The 15987-nt window shown below is 45.3% G+C and overlaps 1 protein-coding gene across 2 annotated transcripts in view; it reads left to right on the top strand.

Annotated features, from left to right (window-relative positions):
• Positions 1–15987, top strand: part of LOC144094325 (uncharacterized) — a 241601-nt gene that overhangs the window by 152694 nt on the left and 72920 nt on the right. The window contains exons 9-10 of one of the 2 annotated variants that reach the window (XM_077628266.1): positions 11137–11201; positions 11257–11323. The exons of the other annotated variant lie outside the window; for it this stretch is intronic. Coding sequence (XP_077484392.1) covers positions 11137–11201; positions 11257–11323 — 132 coding nt within the window. The remainder of the gene's footprint in view (positions 1–11136; positions 11202–11256; positions 11324–15987) is intronic. 2 annotated transcript variants of the gene reach the window in all.

Raw genomic sequence — 15987 nt, 5'->3', positions numbered from 1 at the left:
GTTAGATTGAAATGCTGGCAAAAATGCGTGAAGTTCATTATTTATTGCTGTATAGTTTCCTTTATCGTATAATCTGATAGTTCTTTTAGTTGTTGCTCGTAAGGATGGTTTAATCGTGAAGCCAGCTTGTATGACGTGATGATCGCTGACGCCTGGTAGATACGTGATAGAATGAACGCATTCAGGGTTATCCGTTAATAATAGATCTAGAATATTTGCGCAGTCTTCGGTTACACGAGTTGGCTCGGATACAGTTTGAATGAGGTTAAAATTAAGATAAACGTCTAGAAATTCATTAGCATCCTTATTACCTGTAGCGGTTAGATTATTCCAGTCAATACTTGGAAAATTGAAGTCTCCGAATAGGAGAGTGCATGTGTTAGGGTGTTTAGCTTTAATTTCATTCAATGCGTTATTAAGTTTTCGAGCGAAATCTGGGCTGTTAGGAGGCCTGTAGCAAACGCTGATCACAACTGATTTAGGTGAAGTGTGGCATAAAACCCATATTATTTACTGCTTGTTGCTTGTTGCTTGCTGTTGCCAGAAACTTAGTGGCGCATAACATAGGCCGACATTCGTGGCGGGGTTGATTACAATGAACTGCCATGTGGCTCCCAGACTTGTTTTTTATGTTGAGGAGGGGTTCATTTGCTCTGTCATTGAAACAGCGTCCGGTCTAGCCGATGCATACTTTACCGCACGTGAGTAAACTACACCGGAGCGACATTCGGTGCAGTGATTCGAATGCTTTACTGTGCAGGTCGCCTGTTTTCTCCGGTTAACAATCTGGCATATCTTAGCCAACTTACACGGGGCAGAAAAAACTACGTTAACATCATAGCTTGCTGCAACTTTTCAAGTTTTTAACAAGTCTGCGCAGAGTGCAGCCTGTTGTCGAGGAATTTGCACGCTCCCCAGCAGGGGTCACCGGACAGCCACTGTAGGTGCCCAGTTGATGGCAGGCACCAGGACGTACGGACAGGCCCAGAGGCAAGAAAATACAGTCAGAGCTCCGTTCGATGCTCCACCGGAGCTGATATTGCTCTTCGCCGCATCACCGTAAGGCAGAATGATGAAGAGGTGGTGACACCCCACATCGTCTTGACATTTTAATGCTCCCATCTTCCAGATGCTGTGAAAGCAGAATTGATCCACTGCAAAGTTCGTTCATATATCCCCAACCCAAGAAGATGTTTCAACTGTCAAAAGTACAAACATGGATCAAAAACATGCCGTGGAAAACTTCCATGCGCGAATGTGGTGCCCATGAGCATCCATCTGATAACTGCAGTGCTGCCTAAGTAGAATGTACAAACTGCCGCGGACCACATGCCACATATTCGCGAACATGTCAGGCATTTCAGAATGAAAAGAAAATAATCCAAATGAAAGTCACCGAAAACATCACATTCCCGTAAGCCCGGAAGAAGCTCTTGCTTCTCTCCGGAAGAACCTATGCTGATGCAGCACGTCGGGGGGGTGGTGGTGCCAGGCGGTCTCTCATCACGGTGGGTGCGCAGTACAGCATCGCTGATGCTGTACTGAACATTCCATGTCCCAGAGGTCAACTTTTCACTGACCCCTTGGAAAACACAGACAAATGAGAGGGAGTCTCTGTCTGAATGAACATTCAAGGTTCACGTAAGGAATTCATTATCTAAGCAGTTTTTACAAGAGAATGGTGTTCCTCAAGGTGGTATTCCTAGCTGCACTCTTTCCATAGTCCAAATGAATTCATTAAAGAGCATCCTGCCTAGCTCAATTTTGTACTCTGTTTATGTTGACGATGTACAAATAAGCTACAAGTCGTGTAATTTGTCCATCTGTGAGTGGCAAATTCAGCTAGGAGTAAACAAAGCATCAAAGCAGTCTGACGAAAATGGATTTAAAGTCAACACAGAAAAGACAGTCAGTGTACTCTTCACAAAAAACGTGGTGATAGACCTAAACCCGACTTTACACTTAACGGGCAGAGTATTGCTGTCCAAAAAGAGCATAAATGTCTTGGCGTCATAGTCGACGAAAAGCTTACGTTCATCAAACACATTAAGCAGCTAAGACTTAAATGCATGAAATCAATGAACCTTTTAAAGACCCTGTCCCACCAGTCTTGGGGTACAGGTCGAGACTGCCTGCTGAGTCTTCTAAATAGTGTAGGTCTGTCACGTATACACTACAGCTCAGTAGTGTACGAGTCAGCATCGAAAAAGCACCTTAAAAATGCTCGATGCTGTGTACCAGCTAGGTCTGCGGTTGGCTACTGGTGCTTTCCATACAAGCCCAATTGCAAGTTTGTACGTTGAGGCAGACCGATGGTCACTTGAACGACGGCAGAAGTTCACGAGTATAACACGCTACGAAGGTATTATCTCATGCTGACCATCCATGCAACGCGCTGCTGCGAAACCCAACCAGTATACTGCTCTTTTCAAACCAGGCGTCTGAAACCCCACCTTTACCCATTAGAGTCGCCACACTTGTCCAAGACATGAACATACCAGTCTCCAACATTTTGGTAACTTCTTCTAAAGACATAATTGCTCCCTGGCAAGTGTATCCAATTGACTGCGACACATCTTTTCGTGAGGTATGGCAAGCATGGGTAGCCAAATAAAACAGCACTTCATGTCCCTACAAGCAAAATATCAGTGCACAGAGTTTTACACTCATGCCTCAAAGACATCCTCAGTTTCATGTGCAGTGCACAGTTGTCAATTTTCTGAAACAAGAACAATGAATAGACACACAAGCATATTTACTGCGGAATGCCATGGTATTCTGTTGGCTGTTAGAGTCATCCTGGAAAAGAGAGTCCCAAGCTCTGTTATTTACACAGATTCCTTATAGGGGCTGCGAAACACTGCTTGAACGGGTGCCGGTTGCACTTCAAATGGATTCTTTATGTCACACAGATACTGACTCAAAAAGAATTACAAGAATCGATGCATAAGGACGGGAGTTATTCAATGAAGAAACTTCAAAATACAAGCAAACAAAATGCCGCCCTCAACTCGATTTTCACGCAGCTTCCCATTCCCATTTCACTCTCCCCATGACGACACTTAATGCGACCAATCAAAACAGCCTATCTGGGCATGTCGCGGAAGTTTGCACTCTATGGTTGCCTGTTCTCTGTAACTCGTTCATGCCAAAGCTGGCAGCGCTGTTTGCGTGGTTACAACAACTATGTGAATGCCCAGCTGACCCAGCGATGCTTCATCATCACGTCGACGGCGCAGAAGGGTACACTGATCAGTGACGTTCCCTTAATTATGGATCCGAACTCGAGCGTGAGATACTGCGACGGTGTGACTGCCTGCGCATGATGTCAGACACATTTAGCTTAGCGCGTGCAGCTACTGCTTACCGCCAACCGTCGCCCGTTGCTCCTAGCGCGCTGGTTGGTCACGGCGAGAAAGGAGCGCGCGCTGTTGACGGGAGTGTGGCGCCACTTGGTGCTGCCGCCCGGTGATCCTCCACAAGCTGACGATGCGCACTCCCTGCTAAATGTGAAACGAACGCATCCTTACTTGGGACTGAAACGAACGCTTATAGCATCACTATAATTCATTCTATGGAACCAACAGGCAAAACAATGCACTGAAAATGTGTTTCGGGGCCCCTTTAAGTGTGTTTATGGCCATGTCTTGTGGGAAACCCTGTAAAAACCCTGTAATGAATTTCCTCTTGAAATGCCTAATGTCTGCATGAACATTGAACCTTAAAATTACATTATGCTGGGTATCAGGTCACTGTGGAAGAGATGAAATGAAGAAGCTGATAGGCGTGCAGAGTCAGGTTCCGAACTGATTAGGATGGATATAAAACAACTTCTATGCCAGGACCTCAGGCCACATATTAGGACTGCACTTTGCAAAGAGTGGCAGCAGGTTGGGGATGAACAAACACAGAGCAAGCTGCAGACAGTAAAACCACGGTTTGGGAGGTATGCCACAGAAAAACAAAAAAGATTCAAAGAAGTTGCTCTCTGCAGACTGAGGATAGGACATACATACATCACACTCACATCTTTTACAGGATACTCAAGCACCACAATGCGCGAGATGTGGAGCCCACATCTCAGTTGTCCACACATTAATCATATGCCCCAGACTGGATACGCAAAGACGACAGCACTTCTCTGAACTTTGCACATTTACGATACCAATGCACCCTTTATTTTTAGGTGATCACTGCATGTTTTCACTTTGAAGAAGTCAACTACAGTAATGTAGTTCCTACCATCCAGGTGCAATAAGTCGGTTCCAACTGTTTGCCATGGGTGCTCTGGGAGGTCAGTCTGAAGGAGATGCTCGGTTGGTACTTGGCGGTGCTTGGTACAGGTTGGGCTCACGAATACCTCAATGTTATGACTGATCCTCGGCCATCATGCAGCCTCACGCGCTCTAGATCGGTACCTAGCCATGCCCTGATGTCTAGTGTGCAGTCGTTCCAGGCCTTCTTGGTGTAGACTTGGTGGAAAGACGAGCCTTGTCCCTTAGCAACAGTCCGTGCACAACAAACAGCTCTTTGGCCACACTTGCATATTTCTGTACTTCCGGGGTCAATGCTTCTGTTTGAGGCTATTTTGTCTCACAGTAGTGCATAACCAGTGAGATTGTAGCATCCTTTGTGAGCTCAACTCTGGCTCTCTCCAACTTATTAGCTGAGGCTGGCAGTTGTTCAACTGTCAGGAGTCTTGAACAGCTGAGGCAAGGTCTCCACTTGAACACCGTAGTGGCTTGTGTGATAGCATGTCTGCTGTATGCATGTCTTTCCCCGGTGTGTGTGAGAGGGTGAAATTGTACTCAAGCACACGCATGCAGAAGCGTTAAAGTCATTTCATCAATACGCATTGTTGTAAACAGAGACACAAATGGCTTGTGGTCGGTCTCGATGTGAAAGCGCAGTCTCAGAAAGTACATTCTAAAGCGTTCACATGCGCGTGTCGTTGCAAGCGCTACTTTTTTCCACTTGTGCATACCTTTGCTCTGTCGATGTCATCGCTCGTGAAACATTGGCCACAGGCTGCCGCCTGCCTTCACTGTCTGTCTGGAGAAATACGCCTCCTGTGCCATACGACGACGCATCCGTTAGTATGGTCAAAGGCTTGTGTGGATCGTAGTGCGACAGTCCTAGAGTTGACATCAACTCTTCCTTGATTGCTTTTAATGCTCTCTGTCAAACCTGGGACCAACACCAACTCGCTTCACTGTGTAGCAGTTCTTGCAGTGGCTGGGTCTTGCCTATGCCCAGGAACGACCTGAGTTCAGACGTGTTCTCTTTCTGATGGCTTCTGTCTTCTCTGGGTCAGCACTGATGCCATCACTGTAGAGAATGAAACATCACTCTTGTTTTCCGGAATTCACACTTGTCCGGATTCAATGTCATTCCACCTCCTTGAGGCTTTGGAGCACTGCTGTGAGCGTGGCATCATGGTCCGCCCTGTCTTTGTCATACACGACTATGTGGCAAGCCTGCCCTCGTAGCCCTTCCAGGATGCGGGAAATTTCTCTCTGAAAAAATTCCGGCGCTGTTGCTATGCCAAAGGATAGTTGCAAGAACTGAAATCTTCCAAATGGCGTGATGAATGTGGTCAAATCTTGTGATTCCAGTGCAAGCGTTATTTGCCAGTAGCCGGCGTTTGCATCTAGCTTGCTGAGCATTTCTGTATTTGCCAGTTTTGTCAAGTTCTCTTTGACTTTAGGTGTGATGACTCTTTCACGTATCACCTGCTGGTTCAGCTGCGTGTAGTCTATGCAGATTCATATCTCACTGTTCTTCTTATCGATCACCGTCGGCGCACCCCATGTTGTTGCATGATCAACTTGCTTAATGACACCCAACTTCTGCATTCTGACGAGTTCTTTTTTACTTTGGGCAAGAGAGGAACTGGCACTCGTCAAGGCACGGCTACAGCATTAATGTGTAGCATTTGGCTGGAGTGTCACTTTGTATGCCGTCTTCATTTCCCCTAGCCCAGTGAGCAATGAGGGAAACTCTGCTCTAGCCTGGGTAGCTCACCAGTTTGAGCGAGCTTTTGCTGAATGTCTGCATCCATAGCGTTCAGGTGTGCTAGGACGTCTAAAACATGTATGGCGGGTCGTCCTAGCAATGCCGTTTGCAGACCTTTCACTACGAGTTAATTTGTTTCTCCAAGCAGTGGTAGCACTAAACATTCCCCTAGACTTGATCAGCGTTTTGCCTGGTCCAAAGAGTCCCTTGTCTGGCAGTTTAAGCTTCTCCATGCGGCTGCCCACATACTCTGACGATGGGACTTCCATCAACAAATGCTGTGAAGAACCAGGGTTCCAGACGATCTGTATTGTTGATCTCCCCAAGGAATACTTTGGAATACTATTCTCGCTTATAATTATTAGTGCTTTTGGATAGCTGGTTTTCGTAATAGCTTTGTTTAGCTTTCTTTAGAACAGACGTTATTGTACTGAATACCTAATGTGTCGCTATTTAAGGTGAAGATTAGATGGCTGCCGTTTAGTTTTCTTACACACGTTATCTTTTTTACGCAATGACTTCCAGAGAGCGGTAGTTATTCATAGAGAAAGGGGAGTATCGTATTTTCGAGTGGTGTGCATTTATTATTTGCTAATAGAATTACAATAGCCACTTCAGGATTCAAGAGACCTAAGGTGTACTTTGAATCGCTTCAACTTCTGGACATCCACCAATGTAATGTGGTTTTAAAAAGGGTGCTCAGCAGTAGACCATCTAGTCTGCCTTGAAAGCATAGTTTGAGAAGATCTTATACCCAGTATTCTTTGATATGGATACCACTCTTAGCAGATGTAGGCAGGATGCTGAACTGCCCGAAATATTTTCTGTCCTGGCATCCATTTAATGCATGCCTGGGTTCAGCCCTTTTGAGCAACCTTGGAAAAGGAGAATGGGATACCTCAGGGTGCACTGCACTCTTCGTTGTAGAAATGAGTTCCTCGGACATAATAAGTCCCTTATGTATTCAGTCTACATTGATGACCTTCAAATTGCATGCACATCCTCCAGCTTATCAACATGTGAGAGACGATAAACAAACTAGCGATTCGGGCGTACAGAAATGGCTTTACCCCACTAGAAAACATTAGCTGTCCTTTTCTAGCTGAAAAAAGGCTTGCAGATTGACCCGAACCTACAACAGAATGAAACCGTACTACCAGTCAAACAAGAACATGAATTTTGGGGCATAACATTTGACAAAAATCTTTCATTCTTGCCTCACATAAACACACTCAAAAAGAAAGCCTCCTGATCTCTGAACATGCTCAAACTGCTCTCATGGAAAAATTGGGGGGTCTGCCTTCTGCACTTTTATTGCTTTTTGGTGCGTTCACCCTTAGATAATGGGTGCGAGACTGCCATACCTAACAAAATCCAGTGCATAACTCAGGACTGCGCCATTCATGCGGAACACAGAGAGCATCCCTTATATGTTGACGAAGAAGAAGGAGCGCCGACCAAAGAAAACAAAAAACAAAAACAGACGTTTCGGCTCCCGTACGGGAGCCTTGTTCACATTGAAATGAAGCAAGCAGCTCAGTGGCATTACATATGCTTGAAAAGAGGGTGCAAGGAGCGTGCGTAGATTGGGTTAAGATTTCCATCGTTGCGGTTGAGGGTGTGTCTAGTAGTTTGGATGATAAATGATTCCAAGTGCAGGCGAGGGTATAGCTTCTTTTCCGTTGAAAGCACGTGTGCCCAGCCCCAGTCGATGTCATGGCCTGTAGATACTGCGTGCTCGGCGATAGCATTTGAATCCACTTTTTTGTTACGTACATCGTTACTATGTTCTTTTAGCCGCCTCTCAAAATTTCCGGTTTTGCCAATGTATGCGTAGTCACAGTCGGAACAAGGAACCTTGTACACTACGCCTGGATATTTTTCTTTGGGAAGGGGGTCTTTGACATTTACCAACGCATGGCACAGTTTTCTTGTCGGAACGTGGGCAGCGCTGAAATTTCTGTTTTAAACCTTGGCCTCAATTTCAACACTGGACCTACTCTTGACCCCAAAAAACTTGTGTGTGCTGTGGAAAACGCGGTGAATCAGGTGGAAGTGTCGCGCCGCGATGAAGCAAGGACTCGCGCAGTCAGCGTCCTCTCCAAGTATCGCCCAGGACAACACCTGTCCCCGCTTACCACAGAACAGCAAAAAGCCATGAAGAGCCTGCGAGACAACAAGGACCTCGTTATACTCCCCGCTGATAAAGGAAACAGCACAGTTCTCTTGAACCGAACTGACTACATAAGCAGAATGGAAAGCCTCCTGGAAGATGAAAGCACCTACTCCCGTCTTGACAAGGACCCAACCTCGAAACTTCAGCGAGACTTGCAGAAACTTCTTCCAGACGTCTTTCGTTTCGTTCCCCCGACCTACAAGCCACTCTACTTCACTCTGCTGTGCACCAACGGCTCAGCCCCTGCTCTCTACGGTCTACCGAAGGTGCACAAACCTAGTATGCCCATGCGCCCCATCGTAGACTACAGTCGCTCCCCTCTTCACAGTCTATCCAGCTACCTCCATCATATCCTCTCCCCTCTTGTCGGCCTTGGCTCAACGCATGTTCGCAACTCGACTGATTTCATCAAGAAGGTAAGCGACATAGCACCGGACGATGACGAGCTCATGGTCTCGTTTGAAGTCAAGTCGCTTTTCACATGCGTTCCTGTCGACCTGGCCGTACAAGTTTGCTCTGCTGCTCTCGAAGCTGACAAGTCTCTACCTAAACGAACCCCCATTGAAGTTCTGGATCTCCCTAGACTCCTGCAGTTCTGCCTGGATAATACTTATTTCGTCTTCCAAGGACGCTTTTACCGTCAACTTCAGGGCACACCAATGGGTGCCTCTATATCAGTGACCGTCGCTAACCTCTGTATGGAATCCGTCGAGCGCCGTGCCCTTGAAACGTTTGCATCACCTCCTAGAATTTTCCTGAGATATGTTGACGACTGCTTTTGCCTGATTCGTAATTCTGACTTAGCCGCCTTCTCGCACCATTTGAATTCTATAGAACGAGCAATAGACTTCACTACGGAAGGAGAAGCGAATGGTGCGTTGCCCTTTCTGGATGTATTGATAAGGAGGGACAGCAATAAGCTCAGTTTCAGCGTTTATAGAAAACCGACCCACACCGGAAGATACCTTAACTTTAATTCGGTTCACCCTGCTACACAGAAGAAATCAGTCACTATGTCCTTGTTCAAACGATCGCAACGCATCTGCAGCTCCCTTGAAGACCAGACCATTGATTTTCAAACTGTACGACAAGAACTTTCAAGCAACAACTACCCGACCTCATTTGTGCAATCTGTGGAAAAACAGTTATGTCGCCCAGCAAGCGATACTCCTCTGTCACCCTTGAAACGTGCTGCCGTGCCCTATGCTCCCAGACTAAGCGAGGCTTTAGCACGCATCATGCGTACCTTTGGTGTTCATATCGCCCACGTTCCGACAAGAAAACTGCGCCATGCGTTGGTAAATGTCAAAGACCCCCTTCCCAAAGAAAAATATCCAGGTGTAGTGTACAAGGTTCCTTGTTCCGACTGTGACTACGCCTACATTGGCGAAACCGGAAATTTCGAGAGGCGGCTAAAAGAACATAGTAACGATGTACGTAACAGAAAAGTGGATTAAAATGCTATCGCCGAGCACGCAGTATCTACAGGCCATGACATCGACTGGGGTCGTGCACACGTGCTTTCAACGGAAAAGAAGCTATACCCTCGCCTGCACTTGGAATCATTAATCATCCAAACTACTAGTCACACCCTCAACCGCAACGATGGAAATCTTAACCCAATCTACGCACGCTCCCTGCGCCCTCTTTTCAAGCATATGTAATGCCACTGAGCTGCTTGCTTCATTTCAATGTGAACAAGGCTCCCGTACGGGAGCCGAAACGTCTGTTTTTGTTTTTTGTTTTCTTTGGTCGGCGCTCCTTCTTCTTCGTCAACATGTTTGTCCCCGACCAGACGAGTTTTCGTCGAACTCTCGACTTCAGCATCCCTTATACTTAGCCTCTACGTAGAAACAAATGAAGCCCTGCTGGAAATTATGCAAGTACTGCTCCGACTTGTGCATATATTCTCTAAGTGCGATCTCTACCAAAACACACTTGTTATTGAGTAGTAATGAAGTGTCCTTTTAGAATAATATTCATCAACACACCTCAAGCTACCAGGTTGTTCTGATTTGAAAAGATGTGCTAGAATCTCGGCGTACTGGATGCATTACCTGGCATTGCCTAAAGATGTAACCTCCATGCTACATTCTTCCTGTAATAAGTGATCTCAGTTTTACACAGTTAAAACAACATATCATCATTCAAGAATTCCTTGCAGCCGATGGTCCAGAAGCCACAGTTTACGTTGGAAGCGCGGTGGCACGACGAAATTGGGAGGAAACAATAAGACTTGCACAGTGTGCACACATCTTCACTCCAGAATGTTAAAAAAATACAAAGTGAGCACAAACAGGTTTACTTATGCAGGCTCCTTGAGTGTACTGACAGCTCATCACTCAAAGATGTAACATAAAATTATGCTGGGTGATGTCGGAATGAAGGGCAACAAGAGAGTAGACCTGTACACTGCCGAAGCTCGCAACAGGTGAATCAATATAGTAAACATGCACTTTAAAGACTATATGAAGTTAGTGCATAGTAAACTGAAGGAAAACTACACTTGGTAGAGCCTGTGTTAGGAGAATGGAAGCCATGCACATACCAGGAATGTCTCCATGCAGTCTTTGCTTATGACACACACACCATGATCCTGACGAAATAAGACAAACCTATCTGTTAACTCTGCAGAGATGTGGCAACCACAGACTACATTTTATGACCTTCCACTAAGCTCGAGAGACCGAGACAAAAGCATTTCTCACAATTTTATGATCAGCAGATCCCGTTCCACCCAAGGTTACCACTGGGACAATTCCTGAAAATTTTTCATTGTTAAGGGAAGCTTCTGAGCAAATTATGAGGTGTTAAATAATTTTAATTGGTCTGCACAATACAAACACATTGGCGCATGATTGCCTTAGCTGCTTGCCGACTGTCGAACTGAAAAGATGGGCAGGTACCAAAGCCTTCTCCTGGACGGGCCCACTCTGTTTGTGCAGAGACCCTGCAGTGGGGAGCTGCTGCTACTCGACCTCTGTGCTCCTCCAGTGGGACCTGGCCACAGGTGAGGCTGGCCACCGCCAGGTGCTGGGGTAGCCACTGAGCCTGCTCTGCTGCAGGTTGCCACCAGGTGGCCACCGTGGGCAGCCTCCACAAGGTGGGGGCAGCAGCAGACAGCGCCACCGGGTACGGTTTGTTTATTTTCCACCACTGGCATCCTGAAAGGTGATTGGAGGGAGGGTTGGAAGAAGATGGAGTGCATGTTGCCCGAGGAGCGGCTCACTATTTCTGTCAAGTGACGTCAGGGTGCACTAGTCCCATTTACTGTGATGACACTGAACCTCGGGGTTGTTCACAAGAGAAAAAGTGCCTGCTGGCGACGCCAGCATCACCAGGAATGTGGTAGTCCCATTGGCCAGTCAACCGTGACGTCAAAGTGCACTCCAGAGCTGGTGCCGACTAAGATCGGCTGCTGGTACTCTTGTTTTTGAGCTCATTTTCTTGGCAATCACTAATACAACCAGGACAACCTTAGACTTCAATCAGCCAAATGATAGAGCAGTCTTTTGTTAAGGGTTCTCGACGACAATAAATCATATTGACACTATCAATCAGATGATAGAGAAATGCACGGAATACAGCCAACTCCTTTATTTGTATCGTTTATAGATTACGAGAAGGCATTTGACTCAGTGGAAACCTCAGCAGTCATGCAGGCATTCCAGAATTAGGGTGTAGAAGAGCCTTAAGTAAAAATACTAAAAAGATATACGAGGTGTGACAAAAAAAAAAACGAGACTGGCCCAATAAATTATTGCACTTACAGAATCAGTTCTCTGTCACATTGTCACCTTCAAAGTAGTCGCCTTCAGCAGTCACACACTTCTGCATTCGGTGCTGCCATTGTTGGTAACAGTTCTGGAATGGCATTTTTAAAAGGTCCTTCAGGAGATTCTCTGTTTTTGCCTGCACATCTTCAACTGAGGTAAAATGGGTTCCCTTTAAGCAAGATTTAACTTTAGGAAATAAAAAAAGGTCACATCACTCCACAGCTGTGACCTTTTTTCATAATTTTCTCACGAAGTCTTTTTGGTACTTCAATGTAGTGTTGATTAAAATTCTGCCCACTGGGAACCCACTCAATCATTACAATTCCATTAATGTCAAAGAACACAATTAACATTGCTTTGGATTTTGATTTTGACATGCATGCTTTTTGGGGTCTTGGTGATCCTGGAGACTTCCACTGCATTGACTGGCGCTTACTTTCTGGGTCCATGTCTCATCACATGTTACAACAGATTCCAACAAATTTGGCTCATTTGCAGTGCGTTCTAACATGTCCACACACACGTCTTTACTGCACTGTTTTTGGTCATTGGACCGAACTTTTGGAACAACCTTCGCACAAATCTTCCTCATGTGTAATTCGTCCGTTAAAATGCGTCGAACAGCTTCCCTGTGCAAGTTAACCAACTGCACGAACACTTAATCTTCGGTCACTACGGATCACATCGCGAACTTTGGCAATGTTTTGGTCTGGAAAAATGCTAATGTGGTACCAGTGCATAAAAGTGGTTGAAAAAGCCCTGTTGTTAATTATCGACCGATTTCTTTAACCAGTGTGTGCTGTAAAACATTGGAGCACATAATATATAGTGCAGTCATAAAACACCTTGACTCTCATGAGTATTTTACAGAAGTTCAGCATGGCTTTAGGTCAGTTTTTTCCTGTACTACTCAGTTGCTTAAGTTTAACAATGATCTGTTTTCTTCCTATGACCGTGGCTCTCACATAGATTGCATATTTCTAGATTTTAAGAAAGTCTTTGACCCTGTACCTCATTTACTATTATTGCATCAGTTAAGTTGTCTTGGTCTCCACCCCACTGTCATCGATTGGCTTCATTTGTAACTTCAGGGCTGCATGCAGCGTGTTTTGATTAATGGCTCTCACTCAGATTATGTAAATGTTTCCTAAGGCGTACCGCTGGGGTCTGTTCTTGGACCCCTTCTTTTTCTGATTATATCAATGATATGGTCTTGGATCTTACCAGCAAAGCTCGGCTATATGCTGCCGACTGTGTCATTTACCATGTTGTGGAAACTCCCTCTGATGCGTTAAAACTTCATCCAGTGCTAGTGCTCAAAATGGCAAATGTCTTTGAATGCTAAAAAATGCCAATTTATTTCTTTCACTCGAAAGCATTCCCCTTTACAAACAAGTTAGTCATTACATAATGTTCCCCTGCAAAAAGGACTTTATTTTACATCTAACCTAACGTGGACGAGGCAAGTTGGGTATATCACATCCAAGGCCTGCAGAATGCTTAATTTCTTAAAACGAAATTTCAATAAAGCGCCGTCTAATACCAAACAACTCCTGTATTTCACGTACATATGACCAATTCTTGAATATGCCTGCCCTGTATGGGACCCCAGTTTGCTTACTTATGTGACATGCTTGAGGGCGTCCAGAATAATGCTGAGAGATTTGTGTCCAATAATTACAGCTTCTCAACTAGCGTCATGTCTCTTAAAACCCACCTTGGTTAGGGGTCTTTAGCTAACCGTAGGACACATTTGAGGTTGCAAATCATGCATCGCATCTATTTTGGAAGGTTGAGCATTGACAAAGACCGGTACCTGCTTCAACCTCACTTTCTTTCTAGATGACTTGATCATCAGTGGAACGTCCGAGAGATTAAATGTAAGACAGATATTTACAAAGCATCGTACTTTCCACGGACGATCAATGAGTGGAACAGGCTGCCGGCCGGCGTCACTGAGTGCTGCATGGAAGGTCAATTCTGTGCATTCTTATTTGATGTGTGACGTGGCACGCAGTTATTTTGCGTGTGTCTTTTCATTTCATTAGCGTTTTTTTTTTTGGAGCGCGGTTCTTCTCCTTCAGTGCATGCTTTTCCTCATCTATTATTACTTGTATTTTGTATTTTTTGTATGTATTTTTGTAGTATTTGTATTGTATTTTTGTTATCCTCTGCACTTTCGGCCAGACGAGCAGAAGTCATTATGTTTCCCCCCTCCAATAATGCCTCCGGCGCTGCAGGTATCTGTAATAAATAAATAATAATAATAATTACTGACCTTGGGCGCCCAGCATGTTCATCATCTTCCACACTCTCCCTACCCCCTGAAAACCGCTTATGCCATTCAAACACACGTGCACGAGACAGTTTCATCACCATAAGCCTCGGTTAAGATTTGAATTGTTTCCGTGGCTGATTTCTTAAGTTTCGCAAGAAATTTGATGGTGATTCGCTGTTCGGTTTTTACATCAGATGTTTTTCTGGCAGAATGCAGTTGCACGTGTTCACTCAATTACGTGGCACTCCCAACTGGCGTGATCGGTTCCATCGAAACTGGCCGCATGAATAGAGGAGGTGTGCGGAATGACGTCAGCAAAGCACTTGTTGCCAACGCCACTCTTTTTTCCGGCTACACACTTAGTCTTGTTTCTTCTGTGTCACGCCTCATATATAGCAACTTCACAGCTACCATAGTCCTACAAAAAGTCAACAATAGGATTGAATTAAGAAAGGGTGTCAGAAAGGGAGACACGATCTTGCTAATGCTATTCACCGCCTACTTACAGAACGTATTCACAGGCATGGATTGCAAACAGTTGGCGATAAGAGTTAATGCAGAATACCAAAATAATCTGCGATTCGCTGATGATATTGCCTTGCCAAATCATTCACAAGATGAACTGCAAAACATGATCAATGAGTTAGACAGACAGAGCAGTACGGTGGGTCTAAAGATTAACATGCAGAAAACCAAGGTAATGTTCAACAGTCTAGCAAGGGAACAGCAGTTCACAATTGGTAGCAAGGTGCTAAAAGCGGTAAGGGAATAAGTCAACCTAGGGCAGGTAGCGACAGCTGATCAGGATCATGAGAGGGAAATAAGTAGAAGGATAAGAATGGGGTGGAGCACATATGGCAGGCTCTCTGAGATCATGAATGGCAGTTTACCAATTTCCCTCAAGAAAAGAGTATACAAAAGCTGTATCTTACCGGTACTCACCTACGGGGCAGAAACGTTGAGGCTAACGAAAAGAGTTCAGCTTAAGTTAAAGACAACGCAGCGAGCCATGGAAAGGAAAATGGTAGGTATAACGTTAAGAGACTGGAAGCTCGCATAGTGGGTGAGGGAACAAACGTGGGGTTAATGACATCCTGGTCAAAATCAAGAAGAAAAAATGGGCTTGGGCAGGCCATGTAATGCGAAGGCAAGATAACCGCTGGTCCGTAAGGGTAAAGTAGTGGATTCCAAGAGAAGGCAAGCGTAGCAGGGGGCGGCAGAAGGTTAGGTGGGAGGACAAGATTAAGATGTTTGCGGAGACAGGGTAGCTGCAACTGGCACAGGACAGGATTAACACTGGAGAGACATGGGAGAGGCCTCTGTCATGCAGTGGGCATAGTCAGGCTTATGATGATTATGACGATGAAGTAAATGATGTAAACTGGGCATGGCTGTAGAGCCACGTGAGAAACAAAGAAAAACTCGTATTGTCTCAGGATCAGTCTGCTTTGTTCGTTGCTTACATGTTTAGAAATGACATATGGTATGTACCATATTTAAAGAATCCATATCGGAGAAGCCAACAGTTCCATGACCCTTTGGAGGGTGGAAATGGTTTATGGGTGTTTAACGTCCCAAAGCGACTCAGGCATGAGGGACACCGTAGTGAAGGGCTCCAGAAATTTTGGCCACATGGGGTTCTTTAACGCGTACTGACATCGCACAGTACACGGCCTCTAAAATTTCGCCTCCATCGAAATTCGGCCGCTGCATCCAGGATTGAACCCATGCCTGTCTGGTCA

This window comes from Amblyomma americanum, chromosome 6, assembly GCF_052857255.1.
Source record: "Amblyomma americanum isolate KBUSLIRL-KWMA chromosome 6, ASM5285725v1, whole genome shotgun sequence".
NCBI classification, from domain to species: Eukaryota; Metazoa; Arthropoda; class Arachnida; order Ixodida; family Ixodidae; genus Amblyomma; species Amblyomma americanum.
The sequence above is the reverse complement of the archived record's forward strand: the minus strand, read 5'-3'. Positions and strand labels throughout refer to the sequence as shown.